This window comes from Petaurus breviceps, unplaced genomic scaffold, assembly GCF_028583685.1.
Source record: "Petaurus breviceps papuanus isolate PSGF00001 unplaced genomic scaffold, PetGlider_PUasm1.0 80, whole genome shotgun sequence".
Lineage (NCBI taxonomy): Eukaryota > Metazoa > Chordata > Mammalia > Diprotodontia > Petauridae > Petaurus > Petaurus breviceps.
The window spans coordinates 20,728,435-20,752,893 of NW_027186540.1; the positions used below are offsets into that span (position 1 = coordinate 20,728,435).

Below are 24,459 nucleotides of genomic sequence, written 5' to 3' on the forward strand. Positions count from 1 at the left end.
ATCCATCCATCCATCCATCCATCCATCCATCCATCCATCCATCCATCTATCTATCTATCTATCTATCTATCTATCTACCTACCTATCTGTCTGTCTGTCTATGATATATACCCAATTCACATATACAGTCAACAGTCATAAATATTTCTTCACATTTGATCAGGTCTAATTTGCAGTTGGTCAATTTGCACACAGCATTTGTGATATATTGAATATCCCAAAAGATTCAGTAGCTTAAAACTGAACTAAACTTTTGAGACATGCCACGTATATTTATCCTACTGACTAGGCTAATATCTGAAGTGGGCAAGAATAATTAATAAGTTCATAAGTCTGTAAAATGGGGATAGTAATTCTTTTATTATCTATTTTATAGGGTTATTGTGAGGAAAGCCCTCTGAAAATCTTAAAGTGCTACAGAAATTTGAGCAATTATTTTAAGTAATTATCATTTTTTATAACTTTTGTCATCTCAACCACTTGTTGGTTTGAGCTAAATTCTTCTGCCATCTTTATAGTCAGTAGAACTTACCAATGAAAGAAAATGTTTTTAAGTTTCACAATTATATTTGGATTTCATTCTTGAATTACTCAGTAGGGAATGGAGTCCCAGTTAGCATTTTTACCTACAATTCTTGTGACTGAGTCATATAGGAAGTAATTAACAGAGGGGTTGGAATGAAGAGGAGATGGGAAGGTCTTCCTGTAAGGGATGGGATTTTAGCTGAGTTTTAGTTACATTCTCTTCTTAGACAGTGATGTTCATTTTCAGTTTTTTCCATTTTTGGATGCTGGTACCAAAGAAGTGGCTTCAGAGGGACTCTCTGTGTGTCCCAGCCACAGCATCAATGCCAGCTGCAGCGAACAAGTTGGGCCAACACTTGGCACGGCCTGTGTTGTTGAAATGGAACTCTGAGGGAAACTCCATTCAGGGGAGGTTAATTACTTTCCTCCTCTGGCGATCAATCGGCTCTCACATGTTTCCTCTTCTCTTGCACTGTAGCTGGACCTCCTTTGCCAGATGCTGGAAACTAGCTGGAGGAAACACAGTCTTCATTCCTGGGTTTTCCACTTGTATGCAAGTATTTCTTGTTCCTGGTCTGCCATGTGGTACAAAGGGTCAAAACACAATTCTAGTCTGCTGTGTGCTGTTAAGGGACATTTTGTACTTTACTTCCACCCACCCGCACTCTTTGCCTCCCCCCTCCCCAGTCTCTTAGCTCAAAGCTCTTAGCACTGCCCTCATACCCATTTATATCTACACTACACTGCACGGTGGTACAGGGAACAGGACAGATTCACCGGTCTGACAACATATGGTCTGGGTGACACTGTCACTTAACCTCTCACTGCTCCAAGCAACTGTCTGAGACTATTAGTTACAGAGAATTTGTTGATCCTGAATTGACAGAGAAAATTTCTTCACCTGAGAATTCCTTTTACCAGGGAAATCACAGGAGCTTTCCAGATCCCTGTCCCTATTTCCTATCACTCTTCCTTCTCTCCTATCTCCTCTCTGTGTGTTAATGAACATCAAAGCCTCAGGAAATTACATAGATGATTTAACTAGGTGAATTAAAGTTAAGATAATTTATAAGTTGAGGCGGCTAGGTGGTGCAGTGAATAGAGCACCAGCCCTGGAGTTAGGAGGACCTGAGTTCAAATCCAACCTCAGTTACTTGACACACTTACTAGCCGTGTGACTTTGGGCAAGTCACTTAACCCCAATTGGCCTCCAAAAAGCAAAAAAAAAGAGATAATTTATAAGCCTGATAATTATAATTTATAAATATATTTATAAATTTATAAATAAAATTTATAATATAATATGTAATTATATTATAACATAATTAATATAACAGAATATATTATATAATAAAATATAATATAGTTTTATTATATATAGTAATTATAGATAATATATAATTATATTATAATAAATAAAATAATAATTTTATTAGTCTGGTCACTTCTTAAAGCAGCTGGACTTGGTGTGGCTGCTAGTATGAAGCTAATTTAGAAATTTTCTACAAGACAGAGTGTTAAATGATTACAACGAATTCTCCATTTGAAAAGGTTACATATATGCTGTCAGATATGGCTGGTTTTGCTTAATTGTTTTTCTTTGTTACAAGAAGAGACTCATTGGGTTGGGGGGAAGCAGGGATAGGTAGAGAGTATTTTTAGAAATTACTGCAATGTAACAGTAAGAGGCAGCAATAAAACTTGCCCCCACCCAAATCCACAAGAGATGGGAAAAATGAATTCCACAGTAGATATGCTTTATTCATTTAAATCTGTGCCATTGGCCAAATGGTTCTCGAAGGGATGTTGGTTCTGTATCTGACATGTTGTTCTGTCATTCATCGTAGCGATGGGCGTGGCAGCACAGGTGAATTTGCAGTCTTTCACATCATGACCCAGATTTTGGATTCTGTGAACAGGATGTGTTTGCCTCTTCCTCCTGGTAAGGGCTTTTGTCATCCATTCATTAGCTCAGTGAGTCTTCTGAGCCCTGGGCTTTACTTACATGAACCTCATGACAGGGTCCCCCTAGGGCCAAAATAGACCGACTAGCCTTGCATTAATCCTTCCTGCAGTCTCTCCTGTGAGCCTGAAGAACCCTCTCTTCCTTGAGGTCTCAGCTCATGCACCGCGTTTTAATGAGTCTTTCCTGATCTCAGCTCCTTGTTGCTCTTGTTGTCTTTCTTATTTAGTCACATCCAACTTTTCGTGATGCCATTTGGGGTCTTCTTGGCCAGGCTACTGGAGTGGCTTGCCATTTCCTTCTCCAGCTTATTTTCCACATGAGGAAACTGAGGCAGATAGGGTTCAGTGACTTGCCTAAGATCACCGAGTTAGTGTGTGTCTGAGGCCAGCTTCGAATGCAGGTCCTCCTGACTCCAGGGCCAACACTCTCTCCACTCTTCCACCTAGCTCCTTGTGGTCCTCCTTTTATTTAATATATTGTTGTTGTTCAGTCGTTCAGTTGTGTCTGATTCATTGTGACCCCATTTTCTTGGCAGAGATACTGGAGTGGTTTGCCGTTTCCTCCTTCTAGCTCATTTTAGAGATGATGAGATCGAGGCAAAGAGGGTTAAATGACTTGCCCAGGGTCACACAGCTAGCAAGTATATGAGGCTGGATTGGACCCAGGAAGATGAATCTTTCTGACTCCAGAACTGGTACTCTATCCATCGCAGTATCTGGTTGTTTATTTAATGACTTTGCATTCGTTTGTCTTTATTCTCTTTATGTTTATTTTGTCCATGTGTATACAAGTCCATGTCTTCTCTTCTGTAAGAATTTTGATTTCTTTTCTAGTGGGTATTTAACAGCATAGAAGTAATAGGCTAAATTAGAGGCCAAGTAAACCTCTTTCCATGTTCCTTGAAGCTTCCCTCAGGAGGGCTAAGGAATAGGTCCAGCCATTCTCAAGTCAGTTTCTGGGACATGCATAAATCAAGATCTTTGTGAATCTTTCTGACCCTAACCTGCTTCTTACAATATGCCCTGAACTTTAGTGTAAGAAGGGACCTTGGAGGTTACTTAATTGAGTTTCTGTTGATATAAGCCATTCTTACTCTTTTGTTGTTATCAGAAAACATCCAGTGAGCAAATGGGGTTGGGATTTTGACTTTGTCAAATACTATATTCACAAGGTCATAGGACCATAGGTCTAGAGCTGGAAGAGGGACCCCAGAGGTCATCTAATATAATGCAATTCAATGGAATGAGGAAGCCAAAACCACTGGAGAGGTACATTATAGAGATGAAGAGGATATCACACATTATAAGTGAGGAATTTATACTGGAGAAGTGGTGTGAAGAATGCCATCAGAAAAAAGAAATTCCAAATGCATCCATATTCTCCAGTCTCCTGGCTACAACCACCCCTCCCTTTCTTTTTCATGCCTTAATACTCTGGTCTGTCTGTGATCTCAGTGATGGAGATTCTCTCCGATGATACAGAGCTCACCCCATTCATATCTGCCTGTACTGTACAATTCCCATCCATGTCCTCACATAAATCCACCACAGACAGTAGACTTAACATGCTGGGGGAATTCTCAGTGTTCTCTTGAGATTGTGTGGAAATCAGTGGAACACACAAGCTGTCCATTGGTCATCCTTTGCTCTCACTACATGACCAGTTCATGTTTTGTTTTCTGCTCACACATTGGAATACACAATGAACTGAGGGAGAACCTATGGGAATGCTTTTGGAACAAGCAAACATCACTTCATTGAGCAAGAGTAAAGTGTGATTACAAGAAAACAACATTGGAATTAGCATTATTTATTTCTGGATGGAAACACTGAAAAAACTAAGATCCAAGAATGGAATCAAAAGGCCTTCCATGTGACATCCACATGAACTCAGCCAACAGTACATCAGCAAAGAAGTACTGAACAAATGATTGAATCCCATGGATTTCTTTGTGGAAATGAAGAGTTTATTATGGCAATTCAAGACCAGGTCATTAGTACCATATATTACAGACAGGATATCTTTAGGAAGCTAGAATTAGTGAATAATGTTGATTATACAAGAAAATGCTAGAAACTGTATAAAATAAAAACCAGGCTATAAAATCTTATTACATATCAAAGACCTAGCAATCAATGACCTGGGTAGCTGGAATCATACACCAGAAGTTTACTATGTTTCATGGAAAAACAGATGAAAAAAATCCCTGTACAACAAATGTCCTGTTGAAATAAACTAATGGACTGTATTAGAGTTAGGCCATGATTACAACGAAATTTTTTTGTCCACAACTGTCCAGATATAACATCATTCCATTAAACTTAAAAAATATTTTTAATAGAATTGATTATTCCACATACTCATAGTCCCTAAGATAGGTGGAACAAAAGGTTTTAAAAATATAGAGACCTCAAAATGGAAATCCAAAAATGTGGGAAAAGGATGTAGGGAATAGTATGTCTATTCTGTCTGCTGCTGGTACCAAGAATGCTTTCACTGAGAATAAAAAGAGAAGACTTTAATACTTTTATTCAACTATTAAAAGCAGTCATTTTATCGCCATGTCTAATAGTCCATATAATATGAAGTAATAGAATAATAAAATCATAAATAATAATAGAAATGTATAAAATAATACACATAAAGAATAAAAATTATAAACAATAAATAAATTTTAAAAGAATAATAATATTATATTGTTATATATAATAATTAATATAATATAATAATTAATAGAAGAATAAGAATAACTTGTCCTGGAACACTATCTCTCTGACCTCTATCAAAAACATGAATCTGATATCATAGCAATTTATGTTGTATACATTGTATTTTAAGATTTGCAAAGCACTTTGCATAATGTTGTATCATTTGCCAATCAGATCCAATTCTTTAAGCATTTGTTAGCATCTAACTATGTTCTAGACACTGGACATACACAGATAGAATGAAAATTAGTTCCTACTATCAAAGAACTTTGTATACCCTAAAAGTTCATATATAAGTATATAATTGTTAGCTATTATAATTACAGTAAAATTCTGAGCAGCTAGGTGGCGCAGTGTATAGAGTGCCAGGCCTGGAATCAGGAAAACTCATCTTTCTGAGTTCAAATCCAACTTTAGATACTTACTAGCTGTGTGACCCTGGGCAAGTCACTTAACCCTGCTTGCCTCAGTTCCTCATCTGTAAAATGAGCTGGAGAAAGAAATGCCAAACCCCTCCAGTATCTTTGCCAAGAAAATCCCAAATGGGGTCACAAAGAGTCAGATATAACTGAAAAACAACTGAACGAATCAAAGATTCGTTTGATACACCTTAAAAGTGCTATGTAAATGTTAGCTAATATAATTATAATAAAATTCTACTAGGTGAATACAGCATGTAAAGAGAAAAATATGCATGTGAAAATTTGACTAACAATATAACATCTCTCATGTATGCCTCTTTCTTTCCTCTGAAACTGCCACCACCCTTGGACAGGCCCTAATCACTTCAAGCCTCACCTCTTGTAATAGTCTGCTCTTGCTTGGTCTTCCTGCCTTCACAAGTTGGACCTCCCCTATCTTTTCAGTTTTCTCATACCTTTCCCCAAGTACTCTTTACTCTAGTGATACTGATCGCCTTGCTGTTCCTTGGATAAGGCATTCTGTCTCTCGACCCTGTGCAGATCTCCATATGGGGAGATATGTCCACATCTCTTGACCAGTTGTCTCCTGTGCTTGGAATTCTCTTTCTCTTCTAGATTCATTCAAGTCTCAGCTACAATGCCACCTTCTACAGGAAGTCTTTTTCATACCTCTCATAATTCTAGTGTCTTCCCTCTGTTGATTATCTCCATTTTATCCTGTATATAGCTTGTTTGCACAGTTATGGGAATTATGGGAAATTCTCCTGGTCTTTTGCCTCACTAGTCCATGGATCAATATGGAAGATACATTTGACATGTTTCAAAGTCCTTTACATATATTATCTTGATTGGGCCTCAACAGTATCCCTATGGGATAGATAACACCCTCATTTTAAGATGAGGAGACTGAGTCTCAGAGGTTAAATGCCTTACCTATGGTCACATAGCTTGTAAGTGTCAGATGCTGGACACTAACCTGCTGACCCTAATACTCTATCCTCTAGGTCATGCTGCTTTTATTAGATATTTTTCCTCTGAGACCAGCCCACCATCATTTCCAACTTCTTTTATTTGGACCACTTAGGGAAGAGTTTCTGAAGATGAAAATATTTGGAATTTCTTTTACTTTCTCTTAGCAAGCTTATAAGGAATTTGCTGGATCCAGTAAGAGGCAATAATGGAAGTTTGGCATTTGATGACCTTGTAATTTCATCATTGTGGGTTCTCCCACCCACACAGATACCAAATCATCAAAGACTTCTTATTCTGTGTGATATTTCTTCATTCCTTCCTCTAAACCTTCCATAGAAGACCCACCCAATATGTGGCAGGCCCTCCTCTCTTTCTTTTAATAGCTCTGTGTAAGATTATAGTACTTGGGTGATTTGTCTTTCTTCTTTCCTTCTCACTATGTGGCCAGTTCACATCCTTTTCTAATCATTCATACTTTTGTAGTGTCTTTTATGCCAGTTCTCAGATAAAAAGAGTTTTTGTCAATACTTAGTAGTCTGTTTATTTCTACCATAGTTTTTTCTTACCTTTTGAGGCATTTGCAACTTCAAAATGGTGGTATCCAGGTGTAATTACATTACCAGGAAAATAATGGTGCTAGAAATGGACTTTTTGTGTCAACAGGCAGCCTGGGACCATTGACTGAATTATGGCATCTCCCATCTGTGACCCAGCCCAGTCTATTCTCACTATTCACTTCTGGGTCCAGCTCATTGCCCATAGGCATTGTCTGTCAAATATGTAAAGATTAATACAGTATCAAAATGGGCAATATATCTTTTTTTTTCAGTGTAGACTCTGGTCTAACCATGTATTTTATTATTGGATTCAGTCAAAATTTTAGTTCAGCTAATAATGTTTGGTAGAGGTTAGACCCCAGTTATTGCCAATATTCTAGGACTACCACACTGGGCATGATTTATTTGTTGTGAAACTGGGTTCAGAATTCTCTGAAGCTCAGACCTTACAGTTTAGGTAACAGTACTCCAATTACCAGGACTTGATGAAAAGAAATCCTTAGGACAATGTCTTCTAATGAGAACAACTGTGAAATAAATTTCTAAAAAAAAAAAGTCTCAGATCTGACATATCTCTAATCTTTTCTGTTTATCTTTCATTGCCTTCCTTTCACTAAATTAAGTGAGAGTATCAGGATTATCATATGCCCCTCCCATCTTTGTTGGACACCACACCAGCATTGCTTTGTGAGATAGCAGAAGGCTCTGATTTCAGTGTGTAATATTTTCCCAACTGTGATGAAGGCAAATTGGTTTATTGAATATGAATTATCTTTGACTGGCCTTCAGTACCACTATCCCACTCTGCTATTTTTCTCTGCAAAAGATATTGATATCGTTGTAGGGGTCAAGAAACTTAGTCCACAGTACCTCAGTCCAAATCTTCCACTTTTCTTTCATTTGAGTCTTTATGTTCCTGATATTTTTATTTTGACCCCTTTTAATCTCTTGATTATTTCTATCTGTTCTTTTTTAATCTCATAGATCAATATTTCTGTGTATTTTAAAACCAATTACTGTGAATATGACAATTGATTTAATTATTTATTATTTTATTATTAATTGTACATATTTGACTTTTTTGTGTTTCTGTTGTTTGGGGTGTTTGCAAGTCAAAGAATCTTCCCTTTTTTGGTTCAGTGATAATTAGGGTGAGGTTTACAGGATATGTCATTTTGTGTTAGCAGTTTGAACAGCTTTTCTTTTGGGAATATACTATTCAATTCCCATCTCTCTCCTTGTAACTGCAGATTAATCCTATGATATCCAAATATCCATTTCTTTATATTTGAAGATCTTTTCCCTTATTACATGCAACATTTATTGTTTGGCATTGAAATTATTCAATTTAACTATTAAGCATCTTGGTGTTTGAAGTGCAGGAATATGTCCAGAAGACTTCTATGGCCTTTCTTGATCAGTACTTTGTCAATTTAATTTAAAAGATCCACATGATTTTCACCAATTATTTCCAGCATTGTAAGGAAACCAATGGTTTTTAGGTCCTTGTCAGGATAATATAGTGGAACGAATATTGACTCTAAACCCAGAGGACTTGGGTTCAAATATCTTCTCTAACATTTTACTTATGTGACCTTGGTCAAGTTGCTTAACTTGCTTGGCACTCAGTTTCTTCATCTGTAAATAATGATAAGAGCTAAGGTCTATATGGTGCTTTAAGGTTTGCAAAGTGACTTATGTATCTCATTTGATCTTCACAACAATCCTCTGAGGCAGGTGCTATTATCGTAGGATTATTGATGGGCTATTCAGAAAGGACTAGTACCTCTATTGTGAGGGTTTCCCAAGCCCTTTCAGGGCTGCTTGTCCACCTTTGGATCACCTAACTCTTACCTGTGGCTCTAAGAATGTGTAGCATGCATAGTGACTACACCCTGATAAAACTGTCTCAGCAGATAGGCTTCAACCAGATTGAGGGTAACTGACAGGCTTCAAACCTATCGGTGAGTTAGAGGGGTGTCTAACCCAACCATGTGAAGACTTCCTCCAGTGAAATGGACAGATGAGAATAATTGGTTACAAAGGCCATGAAGGTGAGAGAAGTGGACACTGTGGAGCACTTGGATCTTGGTCAGATCAAAGATGCCAAGGTCATTCACTGAATCCTGAGCCTTTGACAGTCATCTTGACTTTTGGACTTTGCCACTGGACTTTGATGACTGGAAGAGATAGTGAGGTTGAGGACTTTGTGCAGCTTTGCCTCACTTAAATCCAATTTACCTGCAAGTCAAGACATCATCCTGTGATATCATCAATCCTCTTTGAAAATGAAGGCCAAACAACAACATTATCACTCCAATTTTATAAATGAGAAAAATGAGGTTGAAAAAATAAATGAATTATTTTTGGTCATATAGTTATGAAACATCCACCTAAGGTCTTCTTGATGCTCAGTTCAATGATCTATTCACTATACCACTTAGCTTACTCATCTGTTAAAAAATAAGGGATTAGAATCGATGTTATATAAGGTACTTTTCAGGTCTGCTTCTACGATTATCTCTGCACAAGAAAAATCATTTTGGATCATGTTGGCTTCATATATTCTTTTAACATTGTTGTCTTTTGCCTCTTTTCTGTCAAACATTCTTCCACTTTTGTAAATATATTTTGTCCAAATTTTTTGTTGCTGCTTTCCTAGCTTCTACTTTTTTGAAAAGATTTTCTCTATCATGTATACATTTTCTTTCTCTATTTGTTATTAAATTCTGCATTGAGAGTTCTAAGTTCCTGGAGGGAGATATCTGATTTATAACAAATTCACATCTGATTTTTTATTTTGTTCATTTTCTTTTGAACCATTGTGGAATGTCTTTATGTTGTTTTATTATCTCTGAGAATTCTACTGTGGTCTGTCTTTCATCAGGAAGTATTGTTTCACTTTCCTTTATATTATAGTATTTGTTTTTCTGCATTTATTTGTGAATTTTTTTTGAAGTTGTTACTGTTGTTTAGTCGTTTTAGTCATGTCAGACTCTTTGTGACCCCACTTTGGGGTTTTCTTGACAATGGTACTAGAGTGGTAAACCATTTTCTCCTTCAACTCATTTTATAGGTGAGGAACTGAGGCAAACATGGTTAAGTGACTTGTGCAGGCTCACACAGCTAGTAGGTTTCTAAAACTGGATTTGAACTCATGAAAATGTCTTCCTGATTCCAAGCCCAGTGTTCTATCCATTCCACTATCTAGCTTCCCACTTTTGCCTTTATACATGTTCATTATTTATAAAGGTGCCACAGACAATTATTAAGAAAGAAATATGTAGGGGCAGCTAGGTGGCACAAATGAATAGAGCACTGGCCCTGGAGCCAGGAAGATCTGAGTTCAAATCCAACCTCCGACACTTAACTAGCCATGTGACGTTGGGCAAGTCATTTAACCCCAATTGCCCTACCTTCCCCCCTCCAAAAAGCAAAAAAAGAAAGAAAAAAAAAGAAATATGTATACTCTTTTTTATTCCAATTTAGTAATCACCAGAGGTCTATCACATTTAACTTTTCTAAAAGTCTATTCGTGTTTTAAATTTTGTTCTTGTGTTTTCTTTTTTCTTTTCTTGTTATATTAGTCTTGGTCTGAAATTAGTATCTTGATGTCCCCCACCATTACAGTTTAACTGTCTGTTTCTCCCTATAATTAATTTAGTCTTTTCTTTATGTATTTAGATGTTGTGGTATTCTGGAATTATAGTAATATTACACTGAAACATTTTGATTCTCCACCCATCCTTCCTACTTTACACAGTGAGATAGCATATGTAAAGTGCTTTGTAAACTCTAAGGCACTATGTTAATGGGAGCTGGTTCACTCTAGGACTATGCCAGGCCCTCTCCTGAGTACTTTTGACCAATATTGCGCCCAGAGAGTATTCCAAGCAGCTTCCTTCTCAGTTTTTACCTTGGCTAAGATTCAAATCTATGTCGTTTGACTCCAAATCCAAGAGTCTTTCCATTGTACCTTGCTATCAAGCAGTTTTTCAGAGAAAATATCACTGTGCCAATGGTATAATGGATAGAGTGTATACTTGGAGTCAGCATTAGGATGAATGATTGTTTTAAAAAGCAAGGACTAGAAAGTTAGGCAGAGTTTTCAGCAGTAGGGGCCCAGGAACAGTAGGGAGGTCTTTGATGGGAAGGGGAAGGGAGGAATAGAACAAAATCCTAAATGGTACTCTCTCAGAAGGAAAGATTTAAAATACAGTCACTTGGTTTGGGGCAACCATTCCCAGGCAGCCATTTGTATATAAGTGAGGGGATGTCCATAAATCAGAGGTTACCTGAGTGTGACTTTTATGATTTTCCTTTTTTAGGGTTTCAGACATTATTTTTCCATTTTGCCACCTTTTCATGGGTCACTCCTTCTGATAAATCTTTCCACAGATATGTTCCTTTCCCTACTAATTAGATGGCTCTGAAGCTTGCATACACCCCCATTTCTTATCACTGAAACATTGAACCTCATATAGTGAAGTCTGTCTTCATTAACCATATCCTAGGTCCATCTTCTTACTGTGTTATGTTTGCCTCCCTGCATTTCCCTTCATAGGCTTCCATACTCTGTACATGGCCCTAGGAGTCCGATGTCTCCCCCTGCACAGCCTGCTGCGTTACATTGATGATGGAGTGTTACTTCTTACAGAAACAGGGGTTACAAAACTCTTGAAAGGTAAATGCATTTGACCTAACTAGAGGGATGCTTCCAGTCTCCGTGTGTCTCATTTCTTGTAAGTAATCCTTTTTCCTAATTCTACCAAGTTAAACTGCTTCAGCTCTTGAAGAGACCCGAGGGGTTTCTCACTTGATTCTTAGCTATTTTTTTCTCTACAGTTAGATTCCTTTACAGAACATAGAGGCGCTTGAGGCTAGGAAGACTCTCAGCTTGTTGTCCAAGAATGTGTCATCAAATGGCTTACTTTCAGCTCTTTAACAATCCCATTTCAAAATCAGACTGCTTCATGCTCGAAAAGCAAGCACAAGAGAGTTATATATAGACGTATATTTTTCTTGTTTGAATTTCTTTTCAAATAAAATCAGCACAAGTAATGCTAGAGAGTTTATATTATAGAATTAATTTCATATTAAGTTGAAGTGTTGCTTAACTGAGGGGACAGTGTTAGTATACAGCTAGGGTATCTTAAGTCAGGAACTTATGACTGTAGACTTATAACTCTAAGGACCTTAGGAACCATCTAATCCAACCCTCACATTTTATAGATGAGGAAACTAAGTTCCATCAAGGTTAAATGTCTGAGGGAACACAGGTGGTAAGTGGCAGATCCAAGATTCAAATCCATATCCTCTTACACCAAATCCAACAACCTTTCCATTGTTCCTGGCTGGCCAGCAACTTTTTGGATGAAATGTTTTTGCCCCAGTTCTGTAATGGATAGAGTATTGGACTTGGAATCATGAAGATCTTGGTTCAGATTTCATCTCAAGCATTTAAGTCAATTAGTCAACAAGTATTTAAGTATTGACAGTGTGCTAGATCCTTCCTATATGATCCTGGACAAATCATTTAACCCCTTTGTTTCATTTCCGTAACTATAAAGCCGAGGGAGTTGGACTAGATGACTTCCAATGTCTGTCCTTGCCAGCCCTATATCTTTGACCTCGTGATCCTGAGGAATCTGCTGTGTGATTGCTATGAAGTTCTTTCCAGCTCTGGCTCTGTGATCTCTACACATTTCCTCTTCAGGATTAGTCATTTTGGATTATAACGGATTCATATGTTCTTCATGTTATGTAAACCTTTTTCTAGGAAAACTGTTAATTAAAAAGTCTGTTTTCCCAGAAAGTCACACAGTGTGATTTCCAAAGCTCCCAGATTGTGGGGACCACAGCAATGGTGGTATGTGTTATCTAAAGAACACTACTATAAAGTCTTTGAATTTTCAAATTTTAGATACAAACTTTAGTAACAGTCTATGATACTAAAAATGAGATGGTTTAATTGTTTTCTGACCTTTTTTGGTTGTCTTGTAGATCTGGACAATACAGAGAAGAATGAAAAACTAAAATTCAGTATAGTTGCACGTCTCCCTCCGGTAATCTTGAATTTTACTTAATTTTTTCATTATGTCTTGGACTGGTGCCTCCCTAATGCTGAAATCCCTTTCTGGAAAGAGAATATTTGCTCATTTCTAGCTAAATGCCATTGGATTGTTTTACTTTCCAGTTCCTTTCTATGAGGTCACACCAATTCTTGTCCTATCCATGATGGTGTATCAAGATCCATTACTCTCTTTTGACATTATAGTCTCATGGATAAAACTCATTGACATGACCCATGTGAATACTTGGGGTTTTTTCTTTTCTTTTTCTTTTCTTTTAAACTTAAATACTAGAACTTAAATACACAGTAAAAAAAGAAAAAGAAACATATTGTAAACTTTAATATAAAAAAGGGAAAATGCATTGCCATGTGCACAGCAGAATGTAAGAGAGGATTCAAAATATACCACAATTTCCATTTCAAGAAAACCTATATAATAAATACTACACATTGTGTTCAGTATTTTTTTCATAATTTAGGAAACTATGCAATATTTATATCAATGATTCTGAGAAGTGAGGGAAATGATTTTCTTTTGCGTCATTTAAATCCAGGTGATGTCAGGAGGTCATGGAACCTGTGTTTCCTCCTGCAGCAATTTTTCCCACTGGGAAAAAGTGTTCTCTGGTCTTAGGAAGAATGAAAACCATGGGGGTGAAAGGGTTACAAAGGACGTTCCTTGTTTTTGTGGTAGAGATGAGCTAGTGAAGCCAGAAATAAAGGGAAAATATGAAATTCCAGGGCAAGTTCTTTAGAAATGTGACCTTGTTCAGGGTGGAGATGGATGGGGAAAGCATGCTTAGTCATCCCAGCATACTTTGTACATCCTGTGCACACACCCACATTGCCCCAGTACTCCCTCTGACCCAGTCCTCCCCTATAGGGAAGGTTCCTTACCTTTCCAAGCCTGATAATGATTCTTTAAGGACTAAAGCAATGGTTGGAGAGGAAAACTTCATCACTGGCTTCTGTGTAGAAAGGCAAAAAATTGGAATTCATTTGTCTCAGGATTAAATCACTTTGAACTAGTATGCGGATTTCCAAATTTCCAAAAGTATCTCTTGTAATTTGGAAATGTAAATTTTCAGATTTCCAAAACTGTAAAGCACTGAGAGGTGCTTAACATTTCTTCTGCACCGCTCACTCTTTGTCAGCTGCAGTATAACATTTTCAGGAGTATTTAGTCAGGATTCAGCAGCATAGCTAAGAGAGTGATAGTGTCGTCCCCAAGAGACTGTTAACCTTAATGTTAATAACCTTAATCTGTCCCTTCCTCTGAGTAACTTCACTTGAATAAAATAGTTAAGACTATGATTTTTTAGGAGGTAAATGTTTTTTTTTTCCTTTATACTTTCTTCTCCTTAATAGTTTATTATGCAGAAGATAAGTCAATTGTGGGATCATCCTATCAATTCTCATATTATTTCAAGGAACTATGTGAAACGGCTGCTTCAGAGGCATAGGAGACAGGTAAGGCTGGCTGTGAGATCTGATCACATACATGTTTGTGGATAGATCACTGTATTTGGAGTAAGGGGATCTGGGAATATTACACCTGGCTCTGTGATTTACCAGCTTCTGAGATCACTTTATCCCTCAGAGGTGAAGTCTCCATTGATAAAATAAAGTTAATAGTATTAGGGCTATATAACATCATACATTGTTATTGCTGCTTTCAAATTTTTATTTTAAAATATATTTTTTAAGACTTGTTTGTCTATGAAGTATCACTTCTTGGAATTTGGTCTCCTAATCCTGCAATACAGGTAGTCAGGTGGTACAGTGGATAGAATACTGGGTCTAGAGTCAGGAAGACCTGAGTTCAAATCCAGTCTCAGACACCAGCTATGTGACCCTGGGCAAGTCATTTTACTGCCATCTGCCTCGGTTTCCACAATTGAAAAGTAGGAATAATAATATCACCTACCCACAATGGTGTGAGGATCAAATGAGACAATATTTGTTAAGCTCTTGGCACACTGTAGGCCATGAATTAATGTTGTTTATTTGTTCTCTCTCCCTCCCCCTATGCTTGCTCATCTATAAAAAAGATTACCAGGGGGCAGTTAGGTGGCACAGTGAATAGAGCCCGGCCCTGGAGTCAGGAGGACCTAAGTTCAAATCCAGCCTCAGACCACTTAACCCAAAAACTAGCCATGTGACCTTGGGCAAGTCACTTAACTCCAATTGCCCTACCAAAAAAAGCAAAAAAAAAAAAGATTACCATAAAAACAATTGCAATTTAAGTACAAACATCTGCTAAAGAAAAAGAGGAGGAGTTAGGGCAATTCTATTAAGAACTCAAAAATCCTCCAAATTATATCAACATAGAGTTTAATATTTGTTGACTTTCTTGAAAGCTGGGCACAGGGGAGGAGGGAGATGAAAAGGATATGGGAAAAATACGACTTAGGAATAAGGAAGTAGTCAAAGGCTGGAATAATACTAGAGAGCATAATTACTTAAATAAATAATTTTCTTTAGAAGTGAGTCAGGTAATGTTGGACATCATGTATAATAAACTGCATCACAAAAATTTAAATTATTATATCTTAACAGACTATTTCCAAGGCTAGCTCTTTATTCATCACACCAGTGTGGATGGCAGTGTGGTACACAGTGCCAGGAAGACATGTGTCAGGTTTTACCTCTGACTCATACTGGCTTTGTAATCTTGGTTGTCATTTAATTTCTTGGTGACCCTGGGAAATTGGCAATCTAAGTTGGCAGAGGAGGTAGAGGGAGTTTCCTTACCTTGGAATTCCCTATACCAGTGAAATCACATGTCTAGACCTTACTCCCCACTTTTTTTTTGGAGGGGGGAAGATAGGGCAATTGGGGTTAAATGACTTGCCCAAGGTCACATGGCTAGTAAGTAAGTGTTAAGTGTCTGAGCCCAGATTTAAACTCAGGTCCTCCTGACTCCAGGGCCGGTGCTCTATTCACTGTGCCACGTAACCACCCCCAACTTATCATCCTTGAGATTTGCTTAAAGCAAAGGTGTGACTCACTACAGATTTTTTTTTTCATAATTTAGGAAACTCTGCAATATTTCTATCAGTGATTCTGAGAAGTAAGGGAAATGATTTTCTTTTGCATCATTTAAACCCAGGTGATGTCAGGAGGTCATGGAACCTGTGTTTCCTCCTGAAGCAATGTAATAAACTCTGGGAATACAAGTAGAAACAAAAATAAAGTTAGTGCTGACCCTCAGGGAGTTTACATTCAAATGGAGGAAGAGAACACATAAAAGGAAGCTGAAATGTAGGGTCTGGGAGAGAGCATACCTGCACTGGCGCATGGTCAGGAATGAAGTCCATTAAGGGACGAAAGAGTGAATGGGACTGTCCTGGACTCTTCCTATAAATAGAAGTTCTGGTAGGAACTGACTTATCAGAAGAAAGGGCCGCAAGGGCGTAGGGATCTTCCAGGATGAGAAGGCTGCTGGGGAATGGCGGAGAAAGAAGTTTGGAGAGTGAGTAGCAGAGCCCAGAGGGTGGAATAATGGAGTAATTTCCTTTCTGCTAAACTAAACTAATTCCATTTTAAAATGTTCACTGCTCTCCGCATCTAGCACCTTCTCATTGTTTTGAAAAAAAAATTTGTGGTGAATAAATGTGAGATTTTTTTTTGCAGTATACAGTACTCCAGTCTTTTTCATTCTTTATTTCTAATTTGTATTTTTCCAACATATTATTTTCCCTCTTTACTTATTCCCTATTCACTTATTGTACTGAAATGACAGATTGTGAAAAATATTTTGAGTTACTGTGAAAGCTTTAAATGCAAGGGAATATAGTCTTTCTCTGCCCCTTCATCCTTTGCAATAAATGCTGCAATAATCACGTTCTTTGCATCCTTTGCAATAAGCACAGGGTGCAATTATTTTCTTGGAGCTCTTCCTGGAAATACTCATCATGAGCATTGTAGTGGGGCATGATCAAATGTCCCATAAAGTGATGTTTCTTGTTTTCTTTTGATCATCTCTAAAATCAACTGTTTTATTTGTTTCTTTAATTCTAAATTCCATCGAGCTCCAGCTTGATTTGCTAGTTTTGTTTATAGTAAGAATATCAGTAGTGAGTTGATTTGTTGGTCATTGTATGAGGAGCTCACCTTTAGGGTACCAACTATTAAGCTAAAGTTTATGGACAGCCTAAAAATTGCTTAATTCTTCACATTTTCTGCCTCCTTTTCTGATATTGTGTCACCATTACTGCAGAAGCAGGGGTCCTGGCAATAGATGGAGTCTGATTTCTGTGAACAATCCTACCTAAAGACAAAGAAGTTCATCTCCAGTAGGCTGACCTTTGGATGAGGGATTCTTTAGTCATCATAACTCATCAAACAAAGAAAAGTTTATTAAGCTAAATGTCATTAATGTAAAAAAATGAATAACTAATAACCCATATGTTTACTTTCCCCACCATAAGATCTTTATAAGAATAATTTATACATTTATTGACAGGTGCCTTTATAAAGACCCAAGAAGGTAATGAGAACGATTTTGAAATTGGTGTTCTAGAATGGACCACATTCTCTCTTCAGTCACATTATTGACCCAAAGGTATAGAGCAGAGGTGTCAAACTCAGCTGGAACCAGATTAAAATATAATTAGGAAATGTTTAACAAAACAAATAAAAATACAATACAGTGGAGATGATGTTAATTTGTGGTTTTCCAAGTTAATCTGCAGGGATCTGTTTCTATTTGAGTTTGACATCATTGGTATAGGGAATATAAAATGCCCCTGTGGTTATCATTTGTTAACCAGGAGATTGTTTAAAAAATGATTCAATATAAGCCAAATATAACTGTAAGGTATCCTCCTATGCAATGTCTTCTGTGCATTTATTAAAAATAATAGGAAATATTTTGAAAGAAGCAACAACAGAGAAAAATCTTGTTCAGTGACCTTCTGATTAGAAATATGTTGTATAGTTGTGTCTGACTCTTTGTGACCCCGTTTGAGGTTTTGTTGGCAAAGCTACTGGAGTGGTTTGCCATTTCCTTCTCCAGCTCATTTTACAGATGAGGAAACAGGATTAAGTGACATGCTTGGGCTTCACACAGCTAGTAAGTGTCTGAGGCTGGATTTAAACTCAGGAGATGAGCCTTCCTGACCCCAGGTCTGGCACTATATCCACTGGCCTTATAAATATGTAGTGAGGCATAAAACTTGCCAAAAGGTCTTTAGCCACTTTCATGTAGGATGCCTACCACAGAGTCCAGAAAGCAAAGGTGGAAGGTCCTCCGGATGTTCCTGTCTTGATTATGTTGTGCTGATTGAATTAAGGCTACGAACATTAAAGGGCCTTTTTAAAGAATCATGCTCCCTCCAGAGTTTGGCTTAACTTCTCATGGAGGAAAAAGGCCTCTTATCCAGATTTTAATACGCACTTGAAAGGACAGCCTGTAGAGCTAGTCTGCCAGTAATTAATATCTTGTGTAAACACTGTAAAATGGGTGGATAAAGTATTGCCAATGGACAATGAGGTAGACCTACAAATGGATCGGATCCTTTGGCTTTTAGCTTCTCCATGAACAAAGACCTATTGTTTTCTCTCTGCTTGGCTCCTGACCCTCTGGACTTTTAAAACTACCCCCATTCCACCTGCCTTCTTACCCTGAAGATGATTCCCACACTGTGGCTGACCCCCTCCTCCCAAATGGTGAGTTCCTGCCGGTGTCCAGGGTGGCCATAGTTCACTTCCTGACTCTCTCTGCTTCTGGGTCTCCAGACTTTCCATTTTTCCTGTTGGTACCTATCCTACGCCCTTTTCAACTCCATTTTCTGTGCTGTATTTACCGTTGGAATGTAATGTCTTTTTTATAAGGTAGGGATTGATTTTTTCTTTTCTTCTTGCTTGTATAACAGCTTCTGGCAGTGAGCTGGTTGGGCACAAAACCCCTAAGATCTGTACTTCTTCCCAGTTTCAGAAGAAGAGAAATTACTTAAGAAGGGTGAGAGGGTAGAGATTTTCATTTACAGACTATGGTGGGAATTGTTTATGGAGTATTCCTGAGAAGAATAAGTAGAGAAGGCAAAGGTGGGAGTAGTTCCATTGCAATAGTGATCCATCTAATGGGCATCACTTTGGCTCCCACTGCTTAAAGTCCAGGTATATTACTTTATGCCTCCCCAAAGGTCACTCTGGGTTGTTCTAGGGGTTTGGAATAATTTCTTATCTCTGCCATTGGGTTATGCCATTAGAATGTGTTCTTCAATTTTAGGGGTCCTGGTACCCCAGGCCATTTAGCCACTTAACAGATTAGCTTTCACAAAGGAACATTTGCTCCAGAGATACACCAAATACATACAAACATCCCCACCACAACACCTGGGTGAATAATCTCCTCTATGCCACCTCATTCTCTAGAGAGGAATGGGATTAGCTTCACAATTTAACTCACTTTCTACATAGCATTAGTCCCGCAGAGTCAAGTCCAAATCTCTGGCCTTACTTCCTGACATCCTGGCTTACTAGAACTCTTGCAGTTGCAAAACTGAGTGCAATATCTGTCTTGGACCTCAGGGTTCCAAGGTTCCCTTGGTTTGAGTTCCTAAATCCAGGACTCCACTCCTTGCATCTAGAAGGATAAATGTAAGTGGGGGGTGGGGAGTGTGTACTGGGGAAGGTGACACCCTAGGCCCTTCTCCCCAGCTTATTGTATGGTACCATTTAAAGACTCAAATAGTTTCAGCTATTCAGCCAATGGAAAGAGGCTTCTGTCCCATACACATGGTTAGGCCAATGTACAATATCCATACTTGGACCAAGTTTGTCTCACAGGATCAGGTCCCTGGAATCTTGCACATGACTGCCTCCATTAGAGGGGATTAGGTATGTGCCAAAAACCTGTTACATTTGGATTTGTATTCCCAGTGCTTAGCACAGTGCCTAGCACACAGAAATCACTTAATAAATCTCTCTCTCTCTGTCTGTCTATCTGTCTCTCTCTCTTTCTCCCTCCCCCTCCCTTATTAAGGAGCATGAATTGTTTCAGGGTCTGAAAAATTAAAATTATAGATCATCCAAAGACGCAAGGGAGAGCTATATATATATAGTGGATATGAGTAGAGTGACTCTATTCCTAACAAAGAATTTCACAGAAGAACTGAATGTGAACTATAAAAAATGATGTCCCTTGCACTCTGGATCCATGATTCCGTAACTCTAAATGTGTGACTAGAAAGGGAGATGAGGGGACCATATAGCAAAACTGAAGGGGGACTAACACATAGCCTGTGTCTTCTTCGGTATCCTTGCAATGTTAAGATTTAATGAACCCTGACCAAGCACTTTTGCTGTCAACTCCCTATGGAAAATAATATGGCAGGACGTGGATGAGGCATGCGTGAATGGGGTTCTGATTTGTACCACTGGAGGAAGTAGCCATACTGATGACTTTTTAAAGTTTAAAGTTAAGTTTGCCTCAATCAGAGTTGCCAGTTAAGATATTCACAGAATCCTTGGAGTTCAAAGGGCCCTAAAAGGCCATCTCCTCCTGTGATTGCATATAAACCTCTAGGTTTGAGAAACCTTTTGTACCTCCTGAGGCAGCTAATCCCACTTTTGCATAGTTCTAATTGGTTCTAACTGCTTGACTTAAAGTGGTGATGACCTTCAGAATGAACTAATCCCATGAATGATTTCTTTTTTAGTCCCGAAATTCTGCAATTGACAAGTCATCATTCCTTATTGAATTCCTGCCTCTGAATTATTTGATTGAAGTACTGACAGAGATGGAGACTACTCGACAAGGTACCCTTCACTCTATTCAATTCTACTTATTTCTGTCAATTTAACATCCCGTTAGAAAAACGTCATTGCTTCTGCTTTGTCCAAAAGCTGAAATCAAAGTTCTACTCTCTACTTAGACACATACGAACCAGAGAGTGGTAGACCTTGACAGACCTGGGAGGTCACATAGTCAAACACGTTTGTTTTACAAAAGGAAAAACTTGAGCTCAGAGGATTTCAGTGACTGACCTTACATGGTACAGATATGCTCCCTCTGTGACCTCTGTGACCAACTAATCTCTTTGGGCCTTGGTTTCTTTATCTGTAAAGCTGGACTAGATAACTTTTGAGATCCCTTTGAAATCTGTGGTCTTAAGTCAGAGGCAGAGTCAAAACTAGAGCTTGAGTTTCCTGGCTATTTCATGCTCTTTCCCACACAAAGTCTTTGGATGAAGCCTTAACTTTCTTACTACCTCAGTTTCTCCATCTTTAAAACACCTAGACTGGAAGTTATAAATGAAGTGCTATTTTATTCTGTGTACATAGAGACACTCTTTGTAAAAAAAAAAAAGGGGGGGGTGCGGCTAGGTGGCGCAGTGAATAGAGCACTGGCCCTGGAGTCAGGAGGACCTGAGTCCAAATCTGGCCTCAGACACTTGACACTTACTAGCCGTGTGACCTTGGGCAAATCACTTAACCCCAATTGCCCTTCCTTCCCCCCTCCAAAAAAGAAAAAAAAAAGGAACCTCTACCTCAGTGAGAAAGCTTTAGTGTGCTACAAGTTCATTCTGGTGCTTTAAGTTTCCATGTGGTGCTGTCATGGCACACTTCAAATTCGTGTGAGTAACACCTTATCTCCCTGGGGATCTTCTCCTAATTTGCTATTGAGGTGACCATTTTAGGAAAGATGTAGAAAACACGATTAAATGATCATTTCATTTAACATTTGATTCTGTGCAACTTTCCTTTTTTCAAAATACCTCATGATTACAATGCTGCCTTGATTAAGAAATTTGTGAGTCACAAATAACAAAAATAAGACTAAAGAGGTGGAGACAGATTTAGAGGTAGAAGGACATTAGAGGCCTTTATAAAGTCCAACCCCCTCATTTTATGGGTGAAATAAATCTGGACTTTGATAGATGATGATAGCGTTTGCCCAGCATCTCCGAGTGAGTAATTGGTAGAGCATAGGATTTGGGGTGCTATATTTAAAGAAAACAGTCTTGAATTCTATTTGACTGTTATTGGCAAATCCTCTTTCTCTAGTGCTGAGACTTAGAAAATTTTTAATTATTTAAAATATGATGACCCTCACAGTAATGAACCTGAGATTCTTTTGAAAAGCTTGACCCCAAAAAGCAGAACTTGGGCCAGTTGATGGAAGGTGTCGAGAGGAAGGCTTTGGCCCAGTTTCAGGAAAATAACTCCAAACAACTAGAACAATGCACAAGCAGGGTAGTTCGTTTCACTAGGTAAGGAATGCCCCATCTCTCCAGTTCTTCAGACAGAAGCTAGGAGCTGTGCTTGGGTATATCCTAGAGAAAACTACTGCTTCCAGCCTGCGTTGGACTAGCCGATCTCTGAGGGTGCCCTTCCAACTCCGAGATTCTCTGAATTGAATTATCACCTAGACCAAATGCAGAGTTGGAAGGCCACATGCGTACATGCCAGAGGCTCACAATAACCTCCTCCTCTCTTTTCTCTAGCTCTGAATCCCTTTGAAGGATGTGACACTGTGGACACAAAATTTGTGGAGGAAACAGCACTGAAACAAACCATGATCCTCTTGAACTTATCAAAGAACTGTGACAACTGACTTCCAAGAATTTGCTGTCACCATTTCCCATTTTATTAAAAAAAAAAAGGCACAACATTTACCATGGACCTTTGAGCTGTTTTTTAGAACTATTTGTACTGAGGAAAAATTCTCAGATGCTCTGTAGTCATGTAGGTGATACAGAGTTCAGGGCCCATCACTAAAAGTAAATAAATAATGACTTCCATTTGGAGAATGGAGGGCCCTTTCTAAGAGGTTGAACATTTCAAGAGGTGCTCATGAATACTGACCTGAATTGCTTTAGTTCTTCCTACATGAACAGAAGATGAAAGGCATGTGTATAAAAAGTCAGGACAAGAGCTAAGGAACAGGTAAATGACCTTCCAGATACTGTTCAGAGAAGAGTTTCTCCAGCTCCTATACTGTCTATTTCCAAAGAAAAAAATGAAGACTCAAGAATAATCATGTGGTGATCCAAAATGCCTAGAGGTTTAAAAATTTTTAATTTGGGATAAAATATATTGAAAATATGGAAGGAGAATAGAATAAGAAAAATAAATAAGTGATCTTTTTTTGTAAATAATATATGATTTAAAAAAGAAGAAATGTTACATGTTCAATATAAAAACTCAGTTTTGAGTTTAGGAAGCTTTTCTTTTGTATTTAAAGTTACGTTTCTTTTTTCTTTTGCCTTTTGGAGGGCAATGGGGTTAAGTAACTTGCCCAAGGTTACACGGCTAGTTTTGTGTGTGTGTGTGGGTGTTAAGTATATGAGGCCGGAACCGAACTCGGGTCCTCCTGAGTCTGGGGCCGGCGCTTTACTGACTGTGCCACCTAGCCGCCCTGCCTTTCTTTTCAATGTAGAATAATTTGTAATGTTTATATATTGTACACTTGGAGTTCATAATTGAAATGATTACAGGAAGATTTTATTTAATTTTATACTGTTGATTTTTTGGTAGTGTTTATAAAATGTCTATTTAGACAAATCTTGATATTAAAATTTCATTGAAAGATCCTTGGTGTTTTGTTTGTTTTAAATCATAACTCTCCTGAGAAAGCCAGGATGTATGACTACCTGAATTATGTCCTCTCTTGGCCTTCAAGAGTCTATATAATTTTAGTTGTCCTCCAGTCAGATCCTTCATTATCAGTTCTAGAAATTCCATCTTAGTTCTATGTACTGATTTGTGGGCATTGCCCAAGACTCTTTCCTAGGGCTCTGCTTTTCTCTACATGCTTTCCCATAGGGCAAAAGTTCTTAACCTTTTTTTGTGTACATTGGACCCGTCTGCAGTCTGATGAGCCTTGTGGATGTCTTCTCAGAATGATATTTTTAGATGCATAAATGAAAATATCGTGTATTATAATAAGTGAAAATCAATTACATAAAAATGCAGTTGTCAAAATATATTATTAAAAATACAACCACCATCATGTTCACAGAACCTATGGTAAGAACCCTGCCTTTGGCTTCAGCGATTATCTTTATTCAGATGACTCCCAAATCTATGTTTGCAGCTCTGACTGCTTTTCTTTTATTCTTTTTTTGAGTATTCAATTTTTTCCTAATGACATGTAAAAACCAATTTTAATATTAATTTTTTAAGATTTTGAGTTCCAAATTCTTTCCTTCTGTCCCTTCCATTCCTTCTCCCTGAGAGAGAATGCAATTTGATATAGATTACACATGCGTAATCATGCAAAATA

At 38.0% G+C, this 24,459-nt stretch overlaps 1 protein-coding gene across 3 annotated transcripts in view; it reads left to right on the plus strand.

Annotated features, from left to right (window-relative positions):
* LOC138176039 (gamma-secretase-activating protein-like) overlaps positions 1-23,765 on the plus strand; it is a 116,026-nt gene extending 92,261 nt beyond the window's left edge. For all 3 annotated transcript variants that reach the window (XM_069106778.1, XM_069106779.1, XM_069106780.1), the window contains 7 exons: positions 1,004-1,074; positions 2,373-2,467; positions 11,715-11,834; positions 13,154-13,215; positions 14,592-14,693; positions 20,891-20,990; positions 22,679-23,765. In XM_069106778.1, the coding sequence (XP_068962879.1) occupies positions 1,004-1,074; positions 2,373-2,467; positions 11,715-11,834; positions 13,154-13,215; positions 14,592-14,693; positions 20,891-20,990; positions 22,679-22,788 (660 nt within the window). In that variant the 3' untranslated portion in view covers positions 22,789-23,765. The remainder of the gene's footprint in view (positions 1-1,003; positions 1,075-2,372; positions 2,468-11,714; positions 11,835-13,153; positions 13,216-14,591; positions 14,694-20,890; positions 20,991-22,678) is intronic.
* The last annotated feature ends 694 nt before the right edge of the window (positions 23,766-24,459 follow it).